Source organism: Hibiscus syriacus, unplaced genomic scaffold (genome assembly GCF_006381635.1).
Source record: "Hibiscus syriacus cultivar Baekdansim isolate YM2019G1 unplaced genomic scaffold, ASM638163v2 tig00110813_pilon, whole genome shotgun sequence".
NCBI lineage: Eukaryota > Viridiplantae > Streptophyta > Magnoliopsida > Malvales > Malvaceae > Hibiscus > Hibiscus syriacus.
The window spans coordinates 1699531-1712430 of record NW_024062871.1 but is presented as its reverse complement, the minus strand read 5'-3'; the positions used below and the strand labels follow the sequence as shown (position 1 = coordinate 1712430).

The 12900-nt window shown below is 36.1% G+C and overlaps 1 protein-coding gene and 1 pseudogene across 3 annotated transcripts; both read right to left on the bottom strand.

Annotated features, from left to right (window-relative positions):
• Positions 1–227: 227 nt before the first annotated feature.
• Positions 228–2890, bottom strand: LOC120141730. Of its 3 annotated transcripts, none has more exons than XR_005517795.1 (9): positions 2717–2890; positions 2417–2617; positions 2220–2328; positions 1936–2006; positions 1682–1730; positions 1495–1568; positions 1251–1366; positions 815–907; positions 228–513 (listed from the first exon to the last, which is right to left on the bottom strand). XR_005517795.1 is itself a non-coding variant. In XM_039156527.1 (9 exons), the coding sequence occupies exons 1-9, from the start codon at positions 2826–2828 to the stop codon at positions 419–421; spliced, it is 930 nt and encodes a 309-aa protein (XP_039012458.1). In that variant the 5' UTR covers positions 2829–2889; the 3' UTR covers positions 229–418. The 3 variants fall into 3 exon arrangements, 2 of the variants coding, with proteins under 2 accessions (XP_039012458.1, XP_039012457.1); XM_039156527.1 differs by having other exon boundaries at positions 229–513; positions 815–920; positions 2220–2325; positions 2717–2889; XM_039156526.1 differs by having other exon boundaries at positions 229–513; positions 815–920; positions 2717–2888.
• Positions 2891–5214: 2324 nt separating this feature from the next.
• LOC120141681 lies at positions 5215–10388 on the bottom strand (annotated as a pseudogene).
• Between the last annotated feature and the right edge of the window lie 2512 nt (positions 10389–12900).

Here is a 12900-nt window from a genome sequence, read left to right as displayed (position 1 = left end):
GTTGTGGAAGAAGTTAAGAACATGTCTTGTGCTTTTTCTAAATTTCAAAAGTTACTCTGCATCGAACCAATATTGGTAACACTGATGGACTAATGGATGCAAGATGCAAGTGCACTAACTCACTGCTTATACATATTGTCGATCGTTAATTCAGGTCATACAGGAAAAAAATACCCAAATTTACTTGATTTCAGGATCGTTAACTAAACAACAATCGAGTTGAACTTGATATTTATTTAATTTTAACTAAATTCAAATAGTTTGTGAAAACAGATATCTGGTTTACATTCTCTTGAACCAGTGACACTAGTTTTAAAGTTACACAGAATGCAAACTTATCTTTTGGTTGTCTACTTCGATCCTGATTGGAATTTAGTATACTTGATAAAGTTGATAAGCCCATTAGTTTGGATTTCATTCACAAGACTCGATAAGAAATCAACCCATCAATCGTCTCTACAACCAGATGATTCATGCGCACCAGTAGCAGCAAGTAAGCACGCCCTTTAGGCCCTGTATGCACCAACCAGAACTTGTCAACTCAGTTTTAGATATAAACCATTACATGCTATATGTGTGAACTGACCCTCCCAAGACCCTCTAAATATATGAACATCTTCAGAATAATAATAAAAAATGAACATAGACCCTCCAAGACCCTCTAAATATATGAACATCTTCAGAATAATAATAAAAAATGAACATATCATGTCGAACAAAAACCCATGTGGACTTTACACATGAATCTGAGTAATGTATATATATAATAAGATATAATCGAACTAGAGACAAATTGTAGTATGCAGTGGGTTACCTAAGTCCAAGGCTTCAATTTCATCTTGGTGGAAGTAGTTATAACCTTTTGTTTTCTCTTTCTTGCTCAAACTTGAGTTGATCTTCTCCACGGCTGCAAGCAGATCCTGAAAGTCCGCAAAATCAGAAATAACCATCCTAATACCTTAGCTAAACCAGGTCAGGTTCATCCATACAACAAAGAAACAATATAAGCATCACACCAGGACAGTGGCTTCAACATACAATTCTTACTGTTCGAATCAGTTTTCTATTTTTTGCTCGGCCCGATACTTCACCCTAGGATACATTTTCTTATCATGCCCTCTTTAAATGTGCAAAGAGTTTTTTATAAAACTTTCCTGATGTAGCTCAATCATAAGGATAAAAGTCTAACATAGTACATTAAATTTAAAACATTAGTTAGAGATCCTCAACAACCAACATGAACTATATACCTCCCAAGATGCTAGATTTGTCATATACGAAGGAAGACTTTCATAACCATCCTTAGAAACTTGTAACACTGGTCCCTTAGCTTGAGCTTGAACGTGATTTTGGTCCTTTTCCTCTTCTACGACGTAACATGGTGTAAAATAAATGACATAGCATTGATTATAACCAGCTATTAGTCAGTCATAAACCCAATAAATGGATGGTCAAGGGAAACTTAAAAGTGTAGTAAAACTCAGTAATTTCTACCTCTATTTACTTCAATGGTGTCTGTAATGGGCTTATCTGTGCCCTTGATGTTGTTTGTTTTGTCTCCATTGTACCTGCAATTTAGGCTCAGAGATGGTTTGTAAAGGAAAGAAAAAGAGGACCCGCAAAAGAGGAAGTGATCCTTGTACAATCAATATAAAGAACTTTCAAGAGTCGAAAAACTTACTTCATGTTTTCTCCAAAAGATAAATCAGTGTCATCAACCTTTTGATTAGCTGCAGAGACAAAGATGGCAATAGTAGAAGCTCATTCATATTCTGAAAGGGTAAAAATCCAATCCATCTTCTATAGATTGAAAGTGGGTATTATTTAACTTGAAACCCCTCAAAAAAGGGTGACAATTCATTTCATTTCAAATGATATAAATAGTGCAAGGAAAGGGGGAAAGTAGGAAAGAAAGAAGCAAGCAAAAGTGCGAACCTTGAGATGCTAAAGTGGCAAGACAAACATCAGAGAGCCCGAAATTCTTTAGACTCAGTGATTCATCAAGGCTACAATAAATATCATCAGGAGAAAACACCAATTCCTTTTCATCAGAGCTTAATAAAAGAAGATTTCAATAATTTAATGTACTATTTTATGATAAAAGTTCCGCATTCAACATGATAATTTTACAATTTTTCTTTCGTGATTTCTAATGCATTAGTCAAATTCTTGAGGGGTAATTTTTTTGCAAATTAAGCTTTAAAAAAGTTCAAGGATACAACAAAGTATCTTCTTCGAAGCTATTCAAAGCTGAACTGGTTACGGCAGAAGATATTTCTTTTGAATCCAAAATTTCCTCTTCCTCATCCTCATCTTCAATATCAGCTTCTAATTATAAAAAATAAAAAAATAATAATAAGCGAGGAAAAAAGTTGCAATATATTCTGTAAAGGAAACTAAAAATGTTGATACCTACGGGGTATATAACCCAGAGGCTTGAGGCGATCTTGGAGATGGAGGAGATGGATTTGGTTATTTTCAAAGACCTGATAACAGTGACCTAAGAGTTCCTCGAAGGAAACAGTGCCGAAGGACATGGAATCGAGGAGGTTGAGGTCGGCGGTGGCGGTTGAAACGCGGCGGTTTAGGCATTGAACGAAGGTCGATGAAGCCGAATCTGAGTTGTCAATCATCAAAAGAAGAACAGTTCGGTTAATAATAATAATAAAGGAGAAACAATAAGTTGGGAAAGTTAGAAAAGGAAAAAGGGGATAACCAAGAGGGATGGGGCGGCGGTCGATGGATTGCTTCAGAGCGTCGCAGCTGCTTTGAAGGTGGTTGCAGAAAGAGCCCAGACTTTTGCTCAAATCTGTTATCAATTCTTCCATTTTCTTTGAGATCGGCTTCTGCTATTGCTGTTTGCTTTCACTTTTATCTTACGATTTCTAATTTCATTTAAGCGCCAAACTCCTCCTTTTCCTCTTTGGATTAATGCATAATTTAGTCTCTAAACTATACTCTTTCTCCCTTTCTGTCCTTTTACTCTCTTTTTTCTGTCCAAATCAAGATCTATTACTACTATATTTTAAGTGACGAATGATAAAATATTGAACATAAACTAACAACAATTAATTGGTCTAGTGAGATGATGTACTAATTTTTTAAACAATGTTAAATATTCGAATTTTGATATGTATGAATGAAACAAATTAAATAGAGAGAATCGCCCCTATAATTTACCTTTACCAAGGGTATCATAAATATTTAAAATTTTAAGTTAAGGCTTATGGTAACGCATATATGAAAATCTGAGGACATTATATGCATGGTGGTATAAATAACATGACAATATTAGTCACTAAATGATACATTACGATGAACATATTAATAGAGTTGAGTGAGTTTAGACAAGTTTGTGACATTAGAATATAAAAGATTGATTATTATGTACATTTGTTATGAGGAAATGACTCAGACGTGATAATTATGCATAAGGGAACTCTCAGGAGAAATTAAAGGTCGAACTATGATGGATAACTATTTTTTTTAAAGAAATCACTGGGAAATTCTCACGTGCGACAACCTTAATATACGACTAAAGAAAGATGTTATCACATTGTTATTATTTTTTTAATATTTTCAATAAAAAATTACCTAAAACATTATTATTTCTACCGGTTTTGTTATTATTGGGCTCTTTACCGGTTTTGTTATTATTGGGCTCTTTACCAGTTTTGATAACATATCTGATAAAATACTACCTAAAACATTTTTTATACCGATTTTGTTATTATTGGACACTTTACCGGAAATGTTAAAAAATATTAATGTTTTAGGTATAAATAATAATATTTTAGGTAATTTTTTACCAAAAATGTTAAAATAATAATAATAAAACCGATAGTGTATTTCCTTAGCCGTATATTAAGGATGTCGCACAGTATAATTTCCCGAAATCACTAGTTTTATTCAAAATAGGAAAAAATCCTTAATTACAATAAACATTTACAATCATAATCATAAATTAAACACATAATTAGTACAATTTCCTATAATCATTAAAACAAAACTAGAACCATACAAGGAAAGATTCAAATATAATCAAAAAAACTCAAACAAAGATTACAAACGGATCTGACAACATCGACAACCGAAACACAAAAGAGGATCAAACTACTGAAAGACTACCGACAAACTGCAAATCAGAATCGAGCGACGTGAAAAACTATCTACGAACGCATAATGAGTATCCAAATCCAATCAAAGGGTCCAAAACAGGGAAGATATCATATAAGTGCCATATCGATCAGACGTGACAATGTCTAATCAACCCTTAGAAAAAAGATAAATGAAAGCAATGACCAAACGACTGAAAAACGTGCCATACAGACAGACTTATTGAAAATAAAAAACAAGAGAAAATAAAAGAACAATAAAGAATATCAGCGGTCAGCAACCAACATTAAAGTTCGTGTTGTTACCGATCAACAAAGATAAAAAGAAAAAGAGATGAACAACTTACCAATAAGAGAAAACTAGGAGAGAAAAGGGTATATTATAACCCGATTTCTATGGTGGATATCTGTTAAGGATGCTCTAATATGAACAAATTCATTGTTATATTTGTATGGAAGAATGAACTAAGTATGTGTTAATCCTTTCTAGCCTATGTATGCGACTCTTGTATACTGCACTTTGAATAAGAGCATGAGGCATGATATGAACTTGTCATGATATGATATGCTATGCTATGCATAATTCAAACAAATGTGAACTTTTCAAGATAATTTATAATAATATACATTTGTCCCTTCATGTCACTTTGGTCACCCCTTCCCGTACAGCTGATTAAAAAACAACCGAAAAGATTCAACACTAGTGTTCCATTCTTAATTAAATTCGATTTAAATGTATTTAATTTGATTTGAATTTAAAGTCTGTTTTTATTTAATTTACTATTGGATTTTATACTTTTCATAATAAAGAATAAATATTTTACATTAGAATGAATGAAAATAATTTTAAAAATATTATATTTAGTTATTTAAAATTTCAAAAGGGTGGGTTATCATTTCTTGCTTTTCCCCAACTCAAAATGTTCAATGGTATTGGACAAGTTTAATAGCTAAGAAATAAAGCCAATAACTAGAATGAAAAGTGTCTACAATCATAATCTACTCCAGGCAAAAGCTCCATGCATGGCAATGGCTACGGACATGGATTGAAGAAGGAACTACCTGACAACACTCGTATATGTACAAGTTTATGCCTCCCTTTCCCTTAAATTTCATATTTTGCTGTTGCGGGCTCAGTTTTCAGACAACTTCTCCTCTGAGTGCAGCTGCGGCTCTTTGGATAGCTCTAGCAACTCTCCAGATTTCATGCTGAATCGTTGCATCCCTATCCCTTCGGCTCATTCTTTTTGATTCCGCTATTGCATCTGATATTCCAGGGAAGAAATCCATTTCGCTCCTGTGGTTGCTGTGAGGTCCGTAAATCTTAAACAGACAAAAAGAGAAGAGTTATACGAATGCTATTCATGTGCACTGATCAATTTATTCACCATCAAAACCTTAATCTACCAATTAACAAACTCAAAAACCCACGCCTCCCTCTCATGACAATGATATAATGCTAGAAGTGCATGCTCCAAGGTGATAAATACGATTTAGAAACTTCGAGCTATATGAGTAAGCAGTACTACACTAACTTGCATAGGTCAATCATATTACTATATCAGTACGTTAAATCTGTCCTAATAAGCAATATACAGAAAGAAGATCCTTACTAGATGCTTGAACCACTCCTTTCCTTTAATTCCATCTGTATCTAGGAAGCCTCTTTCGGCAAGCATCAGCCTATCATTCAGTGCTCGGATCTTCAAAGCTAAAAGATCATCAGTAAATTCTAGCGCTTTTAGATTCTGCAATCCACGACAGAAGATACCAGACTTAGTCGACAAGAAATGACAACTTGAAATACCTTTCCTAAATATTTGTAGAATTCCAATAAACTTTCTTGCCCTTTTACCTTAGTCTCATCTTTAGCTTGTTTAGCTGCAGACGTAAGTTCTTGAATTGACGCAGCTAGGGGAGTAAGGGATATATGCTAGCATCCAAAACTCTGCTCAAGGTATCTTTATACTCCTATGCAAGATGGTCAGAAAATAGTTTCATACTTGGAAATATGAACAAACATATTGAGAGAACAACCCAATACCTGCAACTGTTTAGCATAGGAAAGGTAATCGAGAGGTAGAATTGGATCATCAGCAAGGTGAAGGCCTAAAAGACCCCAAACTCCAGCCACTAACGTGTTCAACAAAAGTGCAGAGTCATCTTGAGAAGTTGATTATGAAGTTTTTACAGTTTGATTATCAAGTGAATGTTAGAAATTCATCAGGGGATATGTTGGAGGAAAAGAAGCTAACCAGCTACATGACGCCAAAAGCATGGATCTGCGTAGTTTATCATCCAGTTGAAGGAATCAAAGACATTATGATATACAGGAAAATCTGGATAAAAGAGAGAAGATTCTTAAGAGTATAAATTGTAGCACTATAGAATTAGGAACTGCTATAGATGCATCATGTTCAAACTTTCACCAGAACTGTTGTGACAACGATGTACCTCTTCCATAATATATGTCAACAGAAGGAACCCCTGCATGTTGCAAGAATGGTGCAAAATCAGAATCCACACCAGTGAGTCTTTCAATCTGCAAAACAACCAAGACACTTGATTAATCTATATGTCAACTTTAATTTTAATCAGAGAACACACAAATGTACAAGTGCAAGTGGTCAGTCCTTGGGGGGAATAGATAGCAGCATTTTCCTTTTTAGTAGGTCGCCTATGTTTCGTTCTAAATTTATATAAGGCAAACTTAAAGGACTATCGTCAAAAAGAAAATGCTAACCAGCTGAAGTGGGCATCTGGTTTTTGCTAATTATTAATCATTTCTCAAGTATTCACACAGATCACATCAGAATAATTGATACCAGCTTGCTTTTTCCAGTGATGCACAAATGTCTACCAAGCCTAACACTTGTACCACACACCCTTGGAATGAACTAAACAAAAGCCATGAAAAAATAGAAGCTTGTAACAAAATAAGGTCCAAGGAGCTATATCAGAATATACATACACTTCCCGGGAGAGTGCATAATTAAACAATTAAACTTGTGTGCATGGGGAAGGAAGATCTATATGTACAGATTCGATGTATATTATGTTGTAGTTATAAGCTAAATAAATGAACACAACATTTAGAAAGATAGATTGTGTGGCCTTACATTGCCTTTTCCATTCATGGTTTTCCATTTGTCATATATGGTAGCAACCTCCAAATCTGGATCCTTAACCTGAAATTAGTTTAAATGTTAATTGGAAAGTATAACAAATCAAGTCTTGACAAGTAAATCACTTTTTCCACCTCTCGTCTACCTTCTTTGTGACCTCAAAAATGAGATTATCTAGCTGAGGAGTTGCCCCAGCAAAGAATCCAGGCCCTTGCACCGCACAATCGACATTAAGATACGCCACAGCTTTAGAACAAAGATTCACAAGGTTCTGCTCAACCCACTCAGTAGAACCGATCTAAAAACAAAAGAGCAACAGATAATTAACTTTGGAGCATCAATGGGCCAAATAAACATAAGCTTTATCAAGCTGATGATTATTGAATTATGTTCACGTTGTTGCAAATCGGATACTTCTCAAAGCCTGAATGCTATATGCATCATATATACACTTGACCAAATAATTTACCCTTATGTTACCCGATGTCATCAGAAAACAGATAATATAGAAGATGGATTATCATCTTATACAAGGGCATTGAAATTTCTTAAGCTATGGTTGCTATACGTCCTTTTAAAATTATTTATCGATTAATTTTCATAAAAATGCCCTAGTAGTACATAAGCTAACCCTCTAACCCAGCTTTTGGAGTTTAAATGGTTAAGTCTAGTGAATAGAATGATTTTCCTTTGGTCTAGATTTTGGTGGTCAATGCCCAAATTTTGTTCCACGTACATAGCATTTTTCAAACCCGTATTAAACAAATATGGAACATTACCTACCATTCCAAACTCTTCAGCATCCCAACTGCAAAAGATAATTGTCCTACGAGGGTTCCAACCCTTTCTCACCAAAAGGGCATATCTTCGAGCAATATCAAGAAGTGCTGCAGTCCCACTATTGGGGTCAACGGCACCATATGTCCATGCATCTCTATGATTCCCCATAAGCACATAACGATCAGGCTCTTCCAACCCTCTTATGACAGCAAATACATTAGAAATTGGAGCCAACATTTTCTCTCCCTAGAATAATAAACCAAAGTGTAAGAACCCAGATATATAGAGATAGATGTAAAAGATCTTTTCAGAGAATAGAATTTATAAGGTAATGATCTTTCCACAAAGAAGAATATTAATAAAAAATGAATGATTAAAAATAGCTATATATGTATAACTAGAATCATCTTCACTTATATCCAGAAATGAAATAGGTAAAAACATCTCTCATCATGCAATATTTATTCTGCCTGGTTATGCATCAATGATGCTGTCTAATAAAAACAGACCGGATAGAAAAGTAAACCTTAACCATAATGAATTCAAATGTCTAGTTTAAGGAAAATCATATAACAAAGATACATTGTGAACATCATACAATTTACTACAGAACTGCCACGTAAAAATAGGAAGGTTCATTTAATTAATGTTTTTTTAGCTCTATGGGGCTCCATGCAAACATAGTAAAAATATGCCAGCTACAGTTGAGAAGTGTGCTGTTTTAGGCCAAAGAATGAACTAGTTCCAGTAGTAAAGCACATTGATATGCCCCGAGTATTTTCCCTTCGGGAAACAAATCAAAATCCGTAGTGCTCAAGAGCATAATGAAGTAGATCACAGGTTTAAATTTCAGCTTAGTGATGATAACTTGATCTGAATTCATTGCGTATAACATATAAAATTTTCCAGTGAATCATTACTATCTTCCATGAAAAAAGAAGAAAGAAAAAGATAAGCAACCCGGAGACAGAAAAACATTCAAATGGTAGTGGGAACTCATACAGCATGTAAAGACAAATCAAACTCTAGCCCAACCAATGCAAATTTCCTTCAATGACCAAATGTGTATAAACAACTAGATAATAAAAGTCATGAATTACAACGGGTGTTCACTTGGCATTGATTTGAAACTTGCTAAAATTAGATCATCACAAACTTCAAAAAGCATCAATGACCACTCTAATTTATCACTAACCATCCAGCAAAAGAAACTCTGTTTTCAGTCAAATTTTAACATAAGTCGAAACAAATTCAATTTACAGTCTTTGCAAATCCAAGTTGACCAACTTTTAACCCTTAACTAACATCAAGCACAAAAGTCAACCACTTTCCCTTAGTAGATAGACCAAAGCTTGCAGTAACAACAAATGAAAGCAAATAAAATTCACATAAACAATCTACCAGCCAACCAAACCAACCTGGTAAGTAAAATTCACCAAAACCAGACCCGGTCCAACTCGGGATAAATTAGACCGGCCTGAATCCCTCCATTCCTGTGGCGCCAATGGACCCCTTAGAGACTCTAAAATAAGCTGAGCACTCTCAAAAGGCAAGGGCAGAGATGGAATTCCAGGGAACCTCTCCGCAACCTTATTGTCCTCCAACTCCAGCCTCTCCCCATCTTCAACCCCAGCCCATCCAGGAGTTAAAGAGTCCCCAACTCCCCTCATAACTATCCCTCTTTCAACCCCAAACCCAAAGCTACCCCTCGAAACATCTCCTTCAACATACATCAGCACCCCCAAAGCGCCCATTTTTTCAACTATTTCCACGACGGCCCCTCTACCCAGACTGCCACCTTTTTAACCATCACTATGCAGCCACTAACGTTAACCCCCATCCGTCCAAGCGCACCATAGTCATCTTTCGTCCCGTGGTTCGCAAAAACAACCTTACCCTGCACCGTTCTCGAAGGTGAAAATGCATGGTAGGGTTGTATCAAGCCCAAAGACATATCATAATTAGTGATACCCATTTCGTTTAAAGGCAGGTTAAACACGGTGCCGTTACTGAAATGCAATGAAACGGAAGCATGGAGAGGGTAAGACAAAAGGGTCCGAAACGGCACCGTGCGGGTTTCGAAGCCAAGGTTTTGGAAGTGGGTTTTAACGTAGTGGGTAGTTTCGAGGGAACGCTTGGTGCCGGCGAGATGAGGGTGGGAGGTGAGGGAATGGAGGTAGGAGGAGACGGTGGTGTTGGTGGCAAAAGAGAGGAATAACTGCTGGAAAATGAGGGCATTTTTGGGATTTATGGGTGGGTGATGAACAGTGTAGAAACCTATGACGACGAGGATTGCGAATAATATTGAAGTACAAAGCGTGAAGCTGCTTGGTTTTGTAGGATTTTGGGACATTTTCTTTGGGTTAGATGAATAAGGAAGTGTTTTTAAGGAGTTTTTGTTTAGTAAAGGTGACTGTCTGGCTAAACAAGCTTTTTGTTTTTCAAAGAGAAAAAGATTATTCTCCAGGCTTAATATAAAAGCTTTGAAGTCTACTAGACATTGAACTATATATATGTATATATATATATATATATATATATATATTAGTTTAAAGAAGGGGCCAAAACTTTAAACAGAGTTTTATATAATATAAATCAGTCAATTCAACACCCAAACCAATTACAGCATGTTCGGCTAGGGAATGGCTATTGAATTCCCCTGTACAATAAAACGGTAGTTTGGTTCACCGAATCATCCATTCAACCCTTATTCGTCATTTTCCTGTAATAACAATTCAGACCAGCCACACTTTCTTTCTTCCCCTTGAATGGAAAACCAAAAAAATAATAATAAGAGAAATAGATGTCATAGAGGGGTCTGGTGTTTCGTATTCAGGAATGAAGAAGTGGGAATCAAGGGGAAGGACATGTAAGAAAATAGAGGGATTGGAAAGGGTGGAGGTTAGAATAATACTCCGTAGATTTAGAGATTTTTGTAGTTGTTTTTATTTTGGTGGGGGGGGGGTGGTTGAAATAGAAAACATGAAGACGGAGATCAAAACAGTGTTATGGAATTAATTGAGAAAATTTTGGGCTGGTAGATAGTGGTTGTCAGTGGCGATCGCGTTCGTTTTCGGCATAGGTCGATAACTGGTTTCTAGAAAAAAAATTCCTTGTTGATGTCTTGAGTGGGGGGAGAGAGAACAGAAAGAATAGGGAGAAATTTTGACTAATATAAGTACAAATTAAAGTGTTATATTAATAAATATAATAAATATATATACAAATGATATTGGAAGAAAAGTCAAAGAGGTGGGCACCGTCTGTATGAAGAAAGAGGTTGTAAAGTCATACAAATGGGGCTACTGAAAGTGTAAATTAAATGCACAGAAATTTTTTAATTTTCGGTGCAGCTATATTTGAAAGTGAGAAGGGTATATTTCAAAATTAGCCATTGAACTTTATGGTATTTTCAAATATTAGTCCCTAAGCTTCAACTATAAATACCCTAGCTCACTTAGCTTCAAAATCATCCCAAAATCTTCCAGTTCTCTCTCAAGTGTGTTTTGTAAACACTTGTAATTTTTTCTCTTTAGTAAAAGATCTACAGCAGTCCGGAGACGTAAGCACAATTGGCTGAACTCCGTTATCAATTTTTCGGATATTATTTTTCCGCTTTTATTTCGTATTCTCACTAATCTGGCTATAGGGAAATTACTTGTTACTCGTTTATTTCCCAACAACTGGTAATCAAAGCTTTTGGTTGTGAATTTTGTCAATTTTTTTTGCGAGATTACTATTCATTACTATTCACGTTAATAGTAAATTTCGTGAATAGTGAAATTTTGCCAGCGATACGAATTTGTCGACGGAGGTGTTCTAATACACGGTGGTTCGCAAGAATTGTCAGAAACGATCCAAACGAATCCAGATTCGAGTGGGAGCGATGGCTGCAGACGAAGGGAAGGTAAAAATTGAAAAGTTCGATGGTGCGGACTTTGGCTTTTGGAAGATGCAGATTGAAGATTTTTTGTACCAAAAAAATCTATATCAACCCTTCTCAGGAAAGCAACCAGATGGCATGAATAATGAAGACTGAGCTCTTCTCGATAGACAAGCCTTCAGAGTCATCCGACTGACGTTGTCCCGAAATGTTGCTTTCAATATAGCAAAGGAAAAGACCACAGCGGGTCTTATGACGGCTCTCTCCAGTATGTATGAGAAGCCATCGGCCTCAAACAAAGTTCACTTGATGATGCGATTATTCAATTTGCGGATGACAGAAGGGGCATCGGTGGCTCAACACCTAAATGAACTTAACACAATCACAACCCAGTTGAGTTCCGTGGAAATTGAATTCGATGATGAAGTTCGAGTTTTAATTCTCTTATCATCTCTACCAGACAGTTGGAATGCTACTGTTACAGCAGTTAGCAGCTCGTCGGGAAATAGTAAATTAAAATTTGACGATGTTTGGGATCTGGTACTGAGCGAAGAAATTCGACGGAGAGAATCGGGTGAAGCATCAACCTCCTCAGCCTTGCACACGGAGTCCAGAGGGAGAACTTCAGAAAGAAATTCAAATCGTGGCAGATCGAAATCCAGACGGGGAAAATCAAGAACGGGAAAGAAAGATTTTACCTGTTATAATTGTGGCAAGAAGGGTCAATTTAAAAGGGATTGTCGAGCACTGAAGAAAGATACCGGCGTACAGGAATATGCAAACATTACAGAGGAGACAGGTGATGCCATGATTCTAAGCGTCAACAGTCCGATTGAATCATGGATCTTAGATTCAGGGGCATCTTTCTACTCCACCCCATACCGAGAAATCATGGAGAACTATGTCAGTGGTGATTTTGGGAAGGTTCATCTAGCTGATAATGAAACCTTGAAGATCGTCGGAGAAGGAGACATCCGACTAAAGCTGCCAAACCAGA

What these genes read in the sequence shown, in the direction of transcription:
- LOC120141730 (XM_039156526.1), bottom strand. Translation starts at nt 2,828, where the DNA reads ATGGAAGAATTGATAACAGATTTGAGCAAAAGTCTGGGCTCTTTCTGC. An exon ending in GCCTCTGGGTTATATACCCC is followed by an intron (nt 2,329 to 2,416) that starts GTAGGTATCAAC and finishes TTTTATAATTAG; the next exon opens with AAGCTGATATTGAAGATGAG. An exon ending in CAAATCTAGCATCTTGGGAG is followed by an intron (nt 921 to 1,250) that starts GTATATAGTTCA and finishes GCGGACTTTCAG; the next exon opens with GATCTGCTTGCAGCCGTGGA.